Source organism: Saimiri boliviensis, chromosome 5, assembly GCF_048565385.1.
Source record: "Saimiri boliviensis isolate mSaiBol1 chromosome 5, mSaiBol1.pri, whole genome shotgun sequence".
In the NCBI taxonomy this organism is placed as follows: domain Eukaryota; kingdom Metazoa; phylum Chordata; class Mammalia; order Primates; family Cebidae; genus Saimiri; species Saimiri boliviensis.
Genome location: NC_133453.1, coordinates 11,868,302 through 11,882,632, shown reverse-complemented (window position 1 = coordinate 11,882,632; position 14,331 = coordinate 11,868,302). Strand labels below are relative to the sequence as shown.

The window sequence follows — 14,331 nt, the reverse complement described above, 5'->3', positions numbered from 1 at the left end:
GCTTCACATACGCTTATACCTACCAAGAAGAAAATGTAAAACTACATAGCAAAATGGAAACAGTGATTAGTGCAGACGGATGAGATTGGCAGGAGAGGAGGAGGAGAGGAAAGGGAAGGGAAGGGAAGGGAAGGTTACCAACAGGCTCTTTATACCATATTTCCACAGGTTTATAATCCCATAGCAATTGAGTGCTTACCCTTAAAGGGACCCATGAAGAAGTAAAACTATGAGCTGATTTCATATTTTAAACGCAAGTTAGCAAAATTCGCCTCCTATAATTATTTGACAAGAATTTAAAGTACCACTGATGGACCCTTCAGAAAAAAAGCTGGGAATTGGAGCAGGAACTGGGCCTTAGGGGTAAGGTGGCCATATTTAGCTAATTAAAAATACAAGACTCCCAGTTAAATCTGAATTTCAGATAAATGATGTACAATATTTGGGACGTACTTATACCAAAAAAAAAAAAGAAAGAAAAAAAAGAACTCACTGTCAATCTAAAATTCCGATTTAACTGCGCATCTGTATTTTGCCTGGGAATCCTACTTTGGGGTACCTGAAGGTCCCAGGCTAGCTCCTGGTCTATGCCCGAGTCCATGCTCAGATGTCCCACATATTCAACCAGCTGCTTCTTCCTCCACTCCAGTCATTCTTTTACAGGTAGGTGACGTCTTAAAGAATCTCTTGAAACTTTTGAGCCTTTCCCCAGACGAATATAAACATACAAAATTTGGCATCTCAAGGGTATGTGGGGCCCCACGTGAGCCCCACCCCAGAATGGTTGGACCCAGGGACTCCTCCTGCAGTCCATGGCACTGAAGATGGTCAGCTAGGAGGAGGCGAGCATGATGGACTGAGGAGTACAACCAGACTATGAAATAGCAAAATCACAAGACCATTTCTGCCTTCTTTACCAGTTCCAAGGACATCGGAGGTAACAGAGATAGCCTCAGCTGCATGCGGGCCAAACCAGTTGTAGAGAGGGACTGAAGCATGTTCGTGAAGTATGTGCATTCATCTCCTGCCAAGTAGGAGAAAAGCCTTATTGGAAAGATCCAAATGATGACTTCAGGAAAACTCGAAAGGAACGCAGTGCTTACACGAACTCTGGGATGACTGATAGAATCTGAGTGTCTTCAGGCCAACATAGTGGAAATGTTCTCTGACAATTAAGATTTGATGATGGCAATCATGCCTTGATTTCCTGCTCTCTTCCGGTAAACTGCATACTTGTTTTGAATTCATGTTATAAATAAATAAATAAATAAATAAATAAATAAATAAATAAATGATGGTAGGCTGGGCACAGTGGCTTACGCCTGTAATTCCAGCACTTTGGGAGGTGAAGGGAGGAGGATCGCTTGAGCCCAGGAGTTTGAGAACAGCCTGGACAATATGGCGAAACCTTCTCTCTACAAAAAAAAAAAAAAAATTAAAAATTAGCTGAGGGGTAGTGCTACTCAAGAGGCTGAAGCAGGAGGATCTCTTGAGCCCTAGAGGTCGAGGCTGCAGTGAACCGTGATTATGCTACTGCACTCCAGCCTAGGCAACAGAGTAAGACCCTATCACCAAAAATAATAAATAACGATGATAATTAAAAAAAAAAAAAGATTATGTGAGTATCCACACAGTCTTGAAACCATCCACAGATCCCAGGTTAAGAATCCTGGTTCTACCTCCGTGTAAAATTCTAGGATGTTTGGGGGGATTCTTGTCATCTTAATATGTGCCTGGGAGAACTGCATTTCTTCAGCTCCCCATCTATGCTATTCTAAAAAGCAAGTTTCAAAGGATATAGAATATCCAAAAAAATTTGGCAGATGGTGGGGAGAAAATATTTACAAGACTCAAACAACCTGATTTTAAAACTTACTATAACTATAGTAGCCTCAAGACAGTATAGAATTGGCAAAAAGAGACATAAATGTAATAAAATAAAGAGTCTAGAAATTTAGACCCACACATGCTTGGTCAAATGATTTTCAACAAAGGTGCCAAAATAAATCAGTGGAGACAGAGTCTTTTCAACAAGTGTTTCTGGAACTATTAGATATTCATAAGCAAAAAAAAAAAATTAACAAAAACTACGTATAGGTTGCACCACATATAAAGAGACTATCTTAAAATGGGTCAAACCTTGAACAATACATGAGAAAACAAGAGGAGATTTTCGTGGCCTTGGGTTAGGCAAAGATCTCTCAGACAGGGCACAAAAACGTACAAACCATAAGAGAAAAAAATTGATCAATTAGACTTCGTCAGTCTTTAAAACCTGACCATTGAAAAGCCCTGTTAAGAAAAAAAAAGGGCTGGGCATGGTGGCTGACACACGTAGTCTTAGCACTTTGAGAGGCCACGGTGGGTGGATTGCTTGAGCCCAGGAATTTGAGACCAGTCTGGGCAACATGGGACCAGCCTGGGCAACATGGTGAAACTCCATCTCTATTAAAAATTTAAAAAAATTAGTTGAGTGTGGTGGCACATGCCTGTAGTCTCAGCTCCTCAGGAGGCTGAGATAAGAGGATCACTTGAGCCTGGAGGCAGAGGTTGCAAGGAGCCGAGATTTCGAGATCACACCACTGCACTCCAGCCTGGGTGACAAAGACCCCGTCCAAAAGGAAGGGAGGGAGGGAGGCAGGAAGGGAGAAGGGAAGAGGAATGGATGGAGAGAGGGAGAGAGAGAGGGAGAGGAAAGAAAGAGAGAACAAAAGAGAGAAAAAAGGAAAGTAAAGGGAAAAGCCACAGATTGAGAGAAAATATTTGCAAAATCGCATATCAAGTAAGGGATTTGAATCAGAAATATGGAAAAGCAACCTCAGAATTCATTTGAATAGACACTTCCTCAAAGAAGAAGCATGGATATCAAATAGCACATGAAAAGATGTTGGACATCATTAATCATTATAAAAATGCAAATTAAAACCACAATGTGATGCCACTGCACACTTATTAGAATAGCTAAAACCTAAATCACCAACAATATACCAAGAACTGACAAGAATGCAAGCAACTGGAACCCTCATTTACTGCTGAGCTGATGGGAATGCAATGGTACACCTCTTCTGGAAGACACTTTGGCAGCATCTTCTAAAGTTTAACATGCACTTACCACATGACCCAGCATTCCCAGAAAATCAGGTTATTTACTCAAGAGAAATGAAAACATATGTCCACTTAAAGACCTGCATGTGAACACGTACAGAAGCTTTATTCATAAGCACCAAACACTGGAAACAAACCAAATGTCATCAATTAGTGAAAGAACAAATTGTGGTCTAGCCATATAATGGATACTATTCAGCAATAAGAAACAAACAATTGATATATGAAACCACATGGATCAATTTCAAAAGCATTGTGTTAAGTGGAAAAAGCATGCATATGATGTTCTAGAAAATACAAAAGTATAGTGACAGAAATCAGACCAGTAGCTGCCAGGGACAGGCTGGGGACAGATTTACTACCAAGGGGCATGAAGAAATACATAGGGATGATTGTGGTGGATTTACATGCCCATATGTCAAAATGCATAGAAACGAATGCCAAGAAGAGTGAATTTTACTGTATGTAAATTATACCTTAATTTTAAAAATAGTCATAAAATGAAAAGAGTCTGGGAATCCCTTGTTGAAGAAGCAAGAGAACTAGTCAATGGAAGCTGAAGATTTTGGTGTTATTTTCATTGTTCTTGTATTGCATTTTCCGTTCCTAAAGTAATATACCTAGGACATATTTAACTTTTTGTCCTGTTCTAATACATTCGATGGTGCTTGGAAAATTAACCACAAGATTTTCCTTCAAATGACATATTGCAGAAATCTGACCTCAAGGCGGTGGGATACTAGGAGTGATGGTAATACAGCGTCCTCTGCTCAGCCCGCATCAGCCCATTGCTACAGACTGTGCGTCAGCCATCTCATAGGAAAGAAGGACTGTTTTTCTTCTCTTGTGATTTCTTCCACCACAGGACGTCTTCCATAAAGGAGTTTTAATCTGCCTCCGAAACCCAAAATGTAATTACAAATGTTCCTTTACATCAACTACAAGGACCAGAGAAGTACCAGCATTGAAATTCTAAAGGACCTGCTTGCTTTCAGGAACTGTGAGCAAAAGATAGCAGACACGTTTCCCCTTCCAAGTGCCTTTCTTTCAAGTACAGTGATTTCATTTCTCAAATCCTGTCTTTCAAAAGCCCTACAGCTTTTCTTTCTTCCTTAAGAAAGAAACACCTTGACATGACACAAACCCAAACCCTCCTTATAAAAACTACAAGTGCCAGAACAGAACCGCAACCGTCTGGCTTCCTTTTCTCTATGGTGCTCACGTTGAAAGTCACACACCATGGAGCAGTCTGAGGCACAGCAGTACAGCAAGAGTAATAACCCCACACTTGAAGCCACCATGCCAGGGCTCAGATCTCCAGCTCTGTAGCAGAGCTATAGGACCCCAGGTAGGTTTCCTTAGCCATAAGATGGGGATCATATTCACTTTTATCAAAATAGCAGATTGTGTTTATGGAGGGCCAGCTCTGTGCCAGAGACCTTACTAGTTATTCACTTTCATCTTTCCAACCATCCTATCAATGACTGAGGAAATGGGGTTTAGGAAAGCTAATAAGCCTGTGGTAACTCAGTCAAGATGTTCACGCAAACCCAAGACCCCTCTGGCGAGCATTTCTTTTCCCTGCCTCACACACTTCGCTGGAAATAAACCATTACTCTGGCCTCCAAGGTCAACATGTTGACCAAGGATTGATATAAAAGGAAAAGTTCAGATCTGTCCAGGACAACTCTAGAGATTTAAGCAATCTGAAGGCAATGGCTCTTCTCTTTCTTTTTTTTTGTTTTTTTTTTTTTTGTTTTTTTTTTTTTTTTTGAGGCGGAGTTTCGCTCTTGTTACCCAGGCTGGAGTGCAATGGCGCGATCTCGGCTCACCGCAACCTCCGCCTCCTGGGCTCAGGCAATTCTCCTGCCTCAGCCTCCTGAGTAGCTGGGATTACAGGCACGCGCCACCACGCCCAGCTAATTTTTTTTTGTATTTTTAGTAGAGACGGGGTTTCACCATGTTGACCAGGATGGTCTCGATCTCTTGACCTCGTGATCCACCCGCCTCGGCCTCCCAAAGTGCTGAGATTACAGGCTTGAGCCACCGCGCCCGGCTCTTCTCGTTCTTATCAGTCCCAGGGCCCTACCTAGAGCCTGGGGTAGAGGTAGCCATCAGGAAGGGATGGACGAGAACAAGAGGAAAAGAGAGAAGGGAGAGGAGCCTTAGGCTAAGTCAAATAAATAACAATGAGAAAATAGACTCTTCCCACCAATGTTTATGGAAATATTTAGGAGAGGGTCAGTCAACTTCTTCCTTTATCAAAGGCCATATAATAAATATTTTTGGGCCAGGTGCAGTGGCTCATGCCTGTAATGCCAGCACATTGGGAGACCGAGATGGGTAGACAACTTGAGCCCAGGAATTCAAGACTAGCCTGGCCAACATGGAGAAACCCCATCTCTAGTAAAAATACAAAAAATAATAATAATTAATGTCAAATATGGTTGCATGCATCTGTAACTTCAGCTACTCGGGAGGCTGAGGCAAGAGAATCGCTTGAACCTGGGAGGTGGAGGCTGCAGTGAGCCAAGATTGCACCACTGTGCTCCAGCCTGGGTGACAGAGCAAGACTCCATCTCAATAAATAAATAAATATTTTTGGCTTTGTGAGCCATGTCTTCTCTTGAAACTCCTCCCCTTTGCCACTGGAACATGTAAGCAGCCACAGACAAGACTTACACAGACGTGTGTGGCTGTGTTCAATACAATCTTATCCTTGGACACTGAAATTTGGGTTTCATATAATTTTCATACAAGATTTTTTTTATAGAGAGAAGAGGTTTCACTATGTTGCCCAGGCTACTCTTGAACTCCTGGACTCAAAGAATCCTCCCATCTTAGCCTCCCAAGGTGCTGGAATCACAGGCATAAGCTACCACACCCAGCCCAGATTTTTTCTTATTTTTTTTGACTACTTAAAAATGTTAAAATCATTCTTAGCTGGTAGAAAGAATGGAGATGAGGACTGTCCTTTGACCACCCTCGATTTTGTTCATCAGAAAATGTTTTTGTTAGTTTCTTTGCTGAGACAGTCTGGCTCTGTTGCCCAGGCTAGAGTGCAGTGATGCAACCTCATCTCACTGCAACCTCCACCTCCAGGATTCAAGTGATTCTCCTGCCTCAGCCTCCCAAGTAGCTGAGACTACAGGCATGTGCCAGCATACCTGGCTAATTTTTTTTTTCTTTTTGTATTTTTAGTAGAGATGCAGTTTCACCATATTGTCCAGGCTGGTCTCGGTCTCAAACTCCTGACCTCGGGTGCTCCATCTGCCTCAGTCTCCCGAAGAAATGGGAGTATAGGCATGAGCCGCAGCGCCTGGCCACATAAAAGTATTTTTTAAAGAAAGCTTTATTAGAAATATTAAAAGCCAGGGTTACTGCAAAGGATTTATTAAAAAATATTCTGCGCTTCCCAGAACAGACCTGGCACAGTGGAAATGATTAAACAGATTAAATGTCTTCACATGCTTTCCTCTCCTAAACAGCCCCTCCTCACATTTCCTGGATCTGCCCCCTCCTCACATTTCCTGGATCTGCCCCACAAGACTCAGTGCCCTCCTGGTGCCCACAGCTGCACCCCACTAAAACCTGCCATTTATTCAACAGTATTATGTAGAGCCAACTGTATGGAGCCCCAGTGCTGGCTTCCCAGGCAACTGAGGGAGGAGGGAGCGGAGATTCTGAAAGTGCTTCCTCTTAAAGACAATTGCTCTGAGATGCCCATCGTGATTATTGACTGAGGATAGGTGAATGCCTCAAATAAAAAACAAGTAGTGATTCCCTAACAGTCTAGATTGCCAGCTCATGTTCTTCACCGTTCTCTTATTGTTCTTTGCACTCACTGAGTGAAGAGAACAGAGGAGGAATTAACAGAAGTGAGCACCTTTTATCCGGTGTCTCTCTGATGGGCTGGGCACTGGGCTAGACACTTATTTTATTTTTTGAGACAGAGTCTCGCTCTGTCACTAGGCTGGAGGGCAGTGGCTGGATCTCGGCTCACTGCAATTTCCACCTCCCGGGTTACAGCAATTCTCCTGCCTCAGCCTCCCGAGTAGCTGGGACTACAGGCGCATGTCACCACACCCAGCTCATTTTTGTATTTTTTAGTAGAGACAGGGTTACACCATGTTGGCCAGGATGACCTCGATCTCTTGACCTCGTGATCTGCCTGCCTTGGCCTCCCAAAGTGCTGGACTAGACACTTATAAGCCACAGCAACCTTCAAGGCTGGCATCAAGATCCCATTTTCACAGATGATAAAACCAAGCCTCAGAGAAAGGAGTCACTTACCCCAGGACACCCAGAGCTAGATTCTAACCCAGGTCTGACTCCCACACTTGGACTCTTTCCATTCCAAGTTCACTTTGAGATGCAGAATCTATACCATTTGAGGAAGGTGTGGACCAGGAGTTTCCAGGCTGTGAACCTGGCTGCCCCTCAGAAAGGAGTAACCAAGAGCAAATGCGACTGTCATTTTTCTCCGCCTCCTGCTATATGCTTAGCAGGCTATGAAGGAAGATGCTAAGAGTCAAGCAGGAGTTTCTCAACCCAAGTCATACAGTATAATCCCCTGGAGAGCATTTAAAAATGAGCAGTGATGGCCGGGCGCGGTGGCTCACGCCTGTAATCCTAGCACTTTGGGAGGCCGAGGCGGGCGGATCACAAGGTCAAGAGATCGAGACCATCCTGGTCAACATGGTGAAACCCCGTCTCTACTAAAAATACAAAAAATTAGCTGGGCATGGTGGCACGTGCCTATAATCCCAGCTACTTAGGAGGCTGAGGCAGGAGAATTGCCTGAACCCAGGAGGCAGAGGTTGCGGTGAGCCGGGATCGTGCCATTGCACTCCAGCCTGGGTAACAAGAGCAAAACTCCATCTCAAAAAAAAAAAACAAAAAACAAAAAAAATGAGCAGTGACAGGCCCTACCCTAAGCCAAGTAAGTCAGAATCTGGGGAACAGGAGAACCATAGATAGGACCCACTCGTTTTTGTTCAAGCTCCCAGGTAGGTCTAATATACTGCCAGAGCTGAGCACTAATGTGGGGGAAGCAGAGGAAGGAGTAAATATAAAGAAATTCTGTCTGCATAGCTTTCCCACGTTGTTGGGTTTTCTGTTTGGTGGGGGCAGAATTCTGCAGTCACTGCCTCTGGGTTAAGCAGCTCTGACCACAGCTGCCTACTGAATTGGTAAGGATATCTAAAAATACAATCCCGGCATTCAGCTTTCTGACTTAAATACCCTTTAATTTCAGACTAGGTTTTCTTTCTTGTTTGATGCTTATCAAATGAGGACATAAACAAAACCATTTTGGATGGCACCATGTCACATGAGAAGTTTAAGCAAAGAAGCTAAAGACAGGAATACATTTTTGTGAGGTGGCCAAGCTGAGAAGAGTGATGCCTCCTAAGAATGCAGCAAGAATGCAATGCACGAAATAAGCAAATCATTCTGTTTTGATAACACCAAGAAAACATCACGTGTCCTTCTTTTCTTAAAATTCTTACAAAAATTTTGACTTTTTTTCTTTCATTTCAAAAGAAAACTTCAAGTCACTGAGAATTTTCTAAGAAATCATTTATTTCAAAATAAAAAGTACACATTTATAAAAATTTTTAATACAATTAAATTTTCATTTTCAAAACATGTCATAACATAGTTCATCCTAAGAGAGAGAAAAAGCTGTGTCTGCTCATTGAAGGAAGACAATCAAACACACTGAATAAACTAACATAGTCGTTTTATATGGGAAAAATACAAGCATTTCTTTGTATATCTTTTATTTGGGCAACATTACCTTCTTTCAAAATGTTGTAAACTTCATTCTCACATACTTCTTTACACTTATAGAAAGAACTTTACTAGGTTCTTATTTGTGAGTTACATCGCTTCTATAAAGAAAATAAGACAAGAATTATTAGTCCATTTTAGAGAGATGAACATTGAGGTTCAAGGATGTTCAATAATTATCTCAAAGTCATAAGAAGTTCATAGAAAACAGAGAAAGAAGCAATGTTTTTTTACATCTCAGCTACTATTCAACATTTTGTACATACTACAATGTGAGTTTGTGTGTGTCTATGTGTGTATGTAATGTCCAGTAACAAAGACTGATACAGTGCAAAGAACTAGAATTATTTGTTATTGTTTGTTAGCAAACCTCAATCAAAAATAGTTTCCTCTGAAGCAGACCATTGTTTCAAGTTAGCATGCTTAATCAGAAGACAGGGTTATAAAATCAGGTTAATGAGTAAAATTAACTTGCATGAAAAGCAGCTACAAATGTCTCCTTTATACTCCAAGTGCAGAAATTAACACATTTTTATTATAATCCTGAAGGCTAAGATCCTTAGGGAACACGTAATGAAAAAACAAACAGATATCTGACTGCTTGACTATTAGGCAAAGAATTATTCCATAAAAACGAAATAAGCTTTACAAGCAAAGTAATACAAATTTAAATAGCCCCTACCTGTGATGGATAGCCCAATAGAAGGAGTTTCTGTACCACTCACCAGACAAGAAAAATTAGCCCAGCCACTGCCACCTCTGATACTGCCTGCTTCCCCAGATGAACCACAAGCAAGAGCAGCCTCAATTTCTAATGAGATGAAGTTTTTACAAACCTATCGGAAACCTTTTTTTTTAATGTTATGTTCATTTGCTTGCCATTGTGGTAAAAATAACTCCAGCTAGGACCCAGAATTCTAACTCTAAGCTGAAGGTACCTGGTTAGCATGTGGCATAAGGAGAATCTGCTGTGTCTTTGTCACCTCTGTGCCTTTTTATTCCAGCTGAGTCCACTCATACAAGCTCAATTAGAGCAAGATGGACTCAGAAATTACTTCATCCCCTTGTTGCTGATAAAACTCAAGGAGGTTAGAGCTCTTGCTCCCTATTGCAAATATGACAGGTCCAGGTCTGGATTTTCATCTAGGCACTCTTTAGATTCTACATAGCCCTGTATCAACCAGCCTGGCTGGTTCAAATTCCAGTTCTCACACTTACTAGCAGTGCGACATTAGGATAGTCACTTCACTTTTCTGCACTTCATCTATAAAATGGGGGTGGGGACAGCACCCACCTGGCTCATAGGACATTGCAAGGATCAGCAAGTTATATCTGCAAAATCCCTGGAACAGTGCGGGCACGTGGCAAGTGCTTAAAAAGAGGGTGAGCTATCATGATCATCACCATTATTACGTATCTACAAATGAGACTTCCATATACAGTTTTAAAATCAGCAGAATTTCTCATGATTTAAGATATTTGCATGTGTTAGAGGACTTTCAGTGCAGTATCAAAATGTGACCTTGGATTAGTCACTCAGTGAAAATGAGCTTCATTTTCTACAGTTGACTAAGAGAGATGATGAGACTTGTTCCGTCTAGTTAAGGTAATGAGCATTTGAAATATGTGCAGAAAGTTTAAAAAGGAGGGAAAGAGGTGACATTTCTAGAAATGTCACAGGTGCTCAGTGATTTACAGCACTTAATTAATGTAATCCTTTCCAGAACCTTAGTGTGACCATCCCACAGAGACAGGATGGACACCTACCCAAAATTCAGTTTGGACCTTGAGTCTGAAAATGGCTCTCTCTCTGTCTGTCTCTCTCTCTGTCTCTCTCTCTCTCTCTCTCTCTCTCTGAGAGACAGGATATAAAAAATGTTTATTGCTGACACAATAGGGCTTTCTGGGGAGAGCAAGCAGCTCCCATATGGGTTTAAATGGCTTCTGAGAACAGGCAAAGGAGACCAGCTTATGGGACTGCACTTTGGGCTTGAGGCTGGGGTAGCACAGGGCAGGAGTTTTCACAGTTTGAACCTCCCACCAGCACCAAAGGAGGGAATCCCTGGGCTTTCTTATCAGCTTGCTTGGATGTGGAGGAAAAGGGAGAGGTGAGCCTTTAAAGCTATCAGCCGCAATCAGACATCAAGAAATGGAATCACTCTCTTCATGAGCAATCCTGTGAGATAGGCCCCCTTGTTAAAGATGAGGAAATAAGACCCAGCAGTGGTAACTTCAGCTTGACTTCAAACCCACACAACCCACAATTCCCAAAACCTGTGAGTTCCTGTCACTCAGGTGACACAAGAAGCACGTCCTGGACCCCACTGGCTTACCCAAACTCAATCAGCCAACCACGAAAAAGCTAAAGACAGCCTTAACCCATTTTAATCCTAATTTGTAGTTTATTATCTTCTTAAAATTTCTCTACACACAAAAAGAAACTTCAAGGTTAGGGTCTAATGTTACCATTGCTAGCATTCTCTTTGGAGGAGGAGGAGTGATACTCTGTTTAAAAGATCCTCATCACACACAGGTAAAATTCCATTTCCAATTTATCCAGTTAGCACGAGGTTCTATTTCAGCAAACACATCGTCTTCGATGGCTAAAATCCATTTTCCTTGTCTGTAATTGAGTGTGTATAGTTCCTCTCTCCCTCTCTCCCCTCCCTTCCCCATCACCCAGGTTTAACTTCCCTTTTGAAATTGTCTTTTGTGTTCTTTTCTGTTCTCATGAAAAATGAGTCTCAAGTCTCACTGTGAGATCATGAATAATTAAATTAAAATCATCAGGAATCCATTTTTATGGATTATAAGGCCCTGAATCATCTCAGTAAGTTTTTCTAGGTAACCAAATCCAATCAAATTCCAAGTTCACTAAGCTTTCCTATAAGGATTACAGTTACTTCAGTGCTCTCTTCAATTTGCACACCAGGGCATGCAGTATTTAGGGCATTGCTTCTACTCAGGTGAGCGGTGTTCACACAACTAAGCCTACCGCCAATGCGAACTACAAAGGAAACCTGAATCCGTTTTGAACCAGTTGGTTCTGCAATGTTATGTATTAGTTCATGACTGTTTTGAATGAATTACATTATATATCAAGTCACTACTTAGGACAAATCAAAATATTTATGTTTCTCTGTTAGTCATCTTGAGGCAACACTAAAGAGCTCTTTTTCTTGAATATATCTTATATCTATTTTTAGAGTCACCAAAAAACATCTCAGAGTTGTGTTAAACTCCCTAAGTCTTTTTTCACATGTAAATAGAGGTGCACTCTAACCTACCTTCTCCCATCCATTCCCACTAAACCCTAGGAGCAAATTAATTATTTATTTCCAGGATAAAATTCAGACATATAAATATATCAACAGTTTGATGGACACACTCAGACACTTCATTTCTTCAGGAAAAGTCATATAAATCATCAATAAACAGGGAAAATTAGCATGAGTCCATTCCCTGGTTTTTGATTTGCAGTTCTTTTCACTTTTGCAAAGGCGAGATTTTGTTCTAATGTTTAGAATGGCTCCAACAGGCATTTCCCCAAGAAGCTATCACCGGGAACCTACTCCTGATGCTCACATCACACAAATTCTTCCTCCTCCTCATCACCTTCATTCAAGGAACTAAAGCTTATTGAAACCAGTAAACAAAGAGGAAGAGCCCAATGTTGAAAAGATAGAATCTGGTTGCTAATTCGCTATTAGAGGAAATAAAAAGTTTCTAGGTACATGCAAAAAAAAAAAAAAAAAAAATCTGCCTGTCAAGGTCAAGCGTCTCAATCCCATTTACTTCTGTAAAAAAAAATGTGAAACCTGTCATATTGAAAGGGCAGCCTTTTTCCCAGTTGAAAGAACCTATTTGAGCATTCTCAAAGTAAGTCTCCAATCATTGTTATCAAATTTATATGAAACAAATTCCTCCAGCCTCAATGTAAAAAAGATAGTATCTGATTCCAAATATCTTCCATATTCATGTGGTTTAATGTAATCATTTCAGATAAATTCATCATTTGCCCTACCCTGCAACCGAGGTTTGAGGATTTTCTACCTGTACACACAGTTCTACCAAATTGCCTACTGAAATTGTCGATGTTAGTAGGTTTCACCGAGCTTAAACGTACTTATAAAAGCCCTAGATATTATTTTCTGCCAAATTCTCTTGGAAACCCCAAATTCAAGAGCGCCTGCTGGCTATGTCCCATCGTCCCATCCCTCGCACCGCCCCACGCTTTCTGGTGGCTTCCCGGTGCCCTGCTCACGCCCCGGCTGCCGGCCCCGAGCGTGCGCCCCAGGAGCGTCCGGCAGGAAGGGCGGCTCCTCCAGCCCCACGCACAAAGCCCCCTCGACTGTTCCAACACTGCTCCTAAGCTTAGAGAGTGCTCGTCGCAGGCCGAGGGGAAGCAGCTGCTCTCCTCGGCCTCTGGCTGCCTTGTCACAGCCCTCAAGGGCGGAGGAAGAGAAGGAAAGTGCCTGACCACCTGGCGCGGGGCCCACCCTCCCTTACCTCCCACACCGCACACCCTCGACACACACAGGGTCCCGCAGGACCGGGAGCTGGGACGCCCAGAGCCGGCTCCGCTGCGCGAGCCGATCCTTGCTCGGCCGGGCCGGGAAGGGCGCGTCACTAGGTGGCCAACTCGAGCGTCTGGAGCACCGCGCGAGGAGTGCCAAGCCCCGGAGAGGCGCACCCCGAGAGCCCGGCCGGCCCCGCCCGGGAACCGGGGTGGGTACGGGAGTCAGGGTCGGCCCGGGGACCCGCGGCCAGGCAGGCTGGATCGGTCGCCTTCCCCAAGTGGGAAAGCCTGGGTCCGGCGTGCGGGAGCCCAGTATCGGGCAGCAGCAGCAGGGCCGGCGGGAAGAGGCTGCAGGTCCAGGACCAGCGCCCTGCGCCGCGCCGCGCCCGCCCGCCCGCCGCTTCCACTCACCTGGCAGTTGGCGCCGGAGATCCCGGCGGGGCAGGTGCAGCTGTAGCCGGGCTCGGAGGCGGGGGCCGGGTCCTGCGGGTCCGCCTCGGGTCTCGGGGTGCACACGCCCCCGTTCAGGCAGGGCTGCGCGGCGCACGGCCCGGGCGCAGACAGGGGCGCGGCGGGCACCGGGCTGGCCAGGGAGCTGCCACGGGGCCCCGCGCCGAGCAGCAGCAGCAGCAGCAGCAGCAGCAGGGCTGGCGAGGGCAGCAGCTGCGCACCGGGCCCCTGGGCGCGTCGGGGCGGCATGGCCGGCCGGGAGGGCGCGGGAGCCGGGATCCGGACGCGGAGACGGCGGCGGCGGCGGCGGCGAGAGCAGCGAGAGCGGCGGCGGTGTAGGGCTGCTCCGCGGGGCCGGGCGCCTCCTGCAGCTGCGGGATCCGCGGTTCCCCGGGCAACGGCGGGCGGGGCCTGCGGAGCGGGGCGGGGCGAGCGGGGGGCGGGGCGCCCGGCGGCCCCGGCTC

The 14,331-nt window shown here is 44.3% G+C and overlaps 1 protein-coding gene across 2 annotated transcripts in view; it reads right to left on the bottom strand.

The window, feature by feature from the left end:
• DNER (delta/notch like EGF repeat containing) overlaps positions 1-14,255 on the bottom strand; it is a 376,416-nt gene extending 362,161 nt beyond the window's left edge. For both annotated transcript variants that reach the window (XM_039470096.2, XM_039470097.2), the window contains exon 1: positions 13,829-14,255. In XM_039470096.2, coding sequence (XP_039326030.1) covers positions 13,829-14,116 — 288 coding nt within the window. In that variant the 5' untranslated portion in view covers positions 14,117-14,255. The remainder of the gene's footprint in view (positions 1-13,828) is intronic.
• Positions 14,256-14,331: the final 76 nt, after the last annotated feature.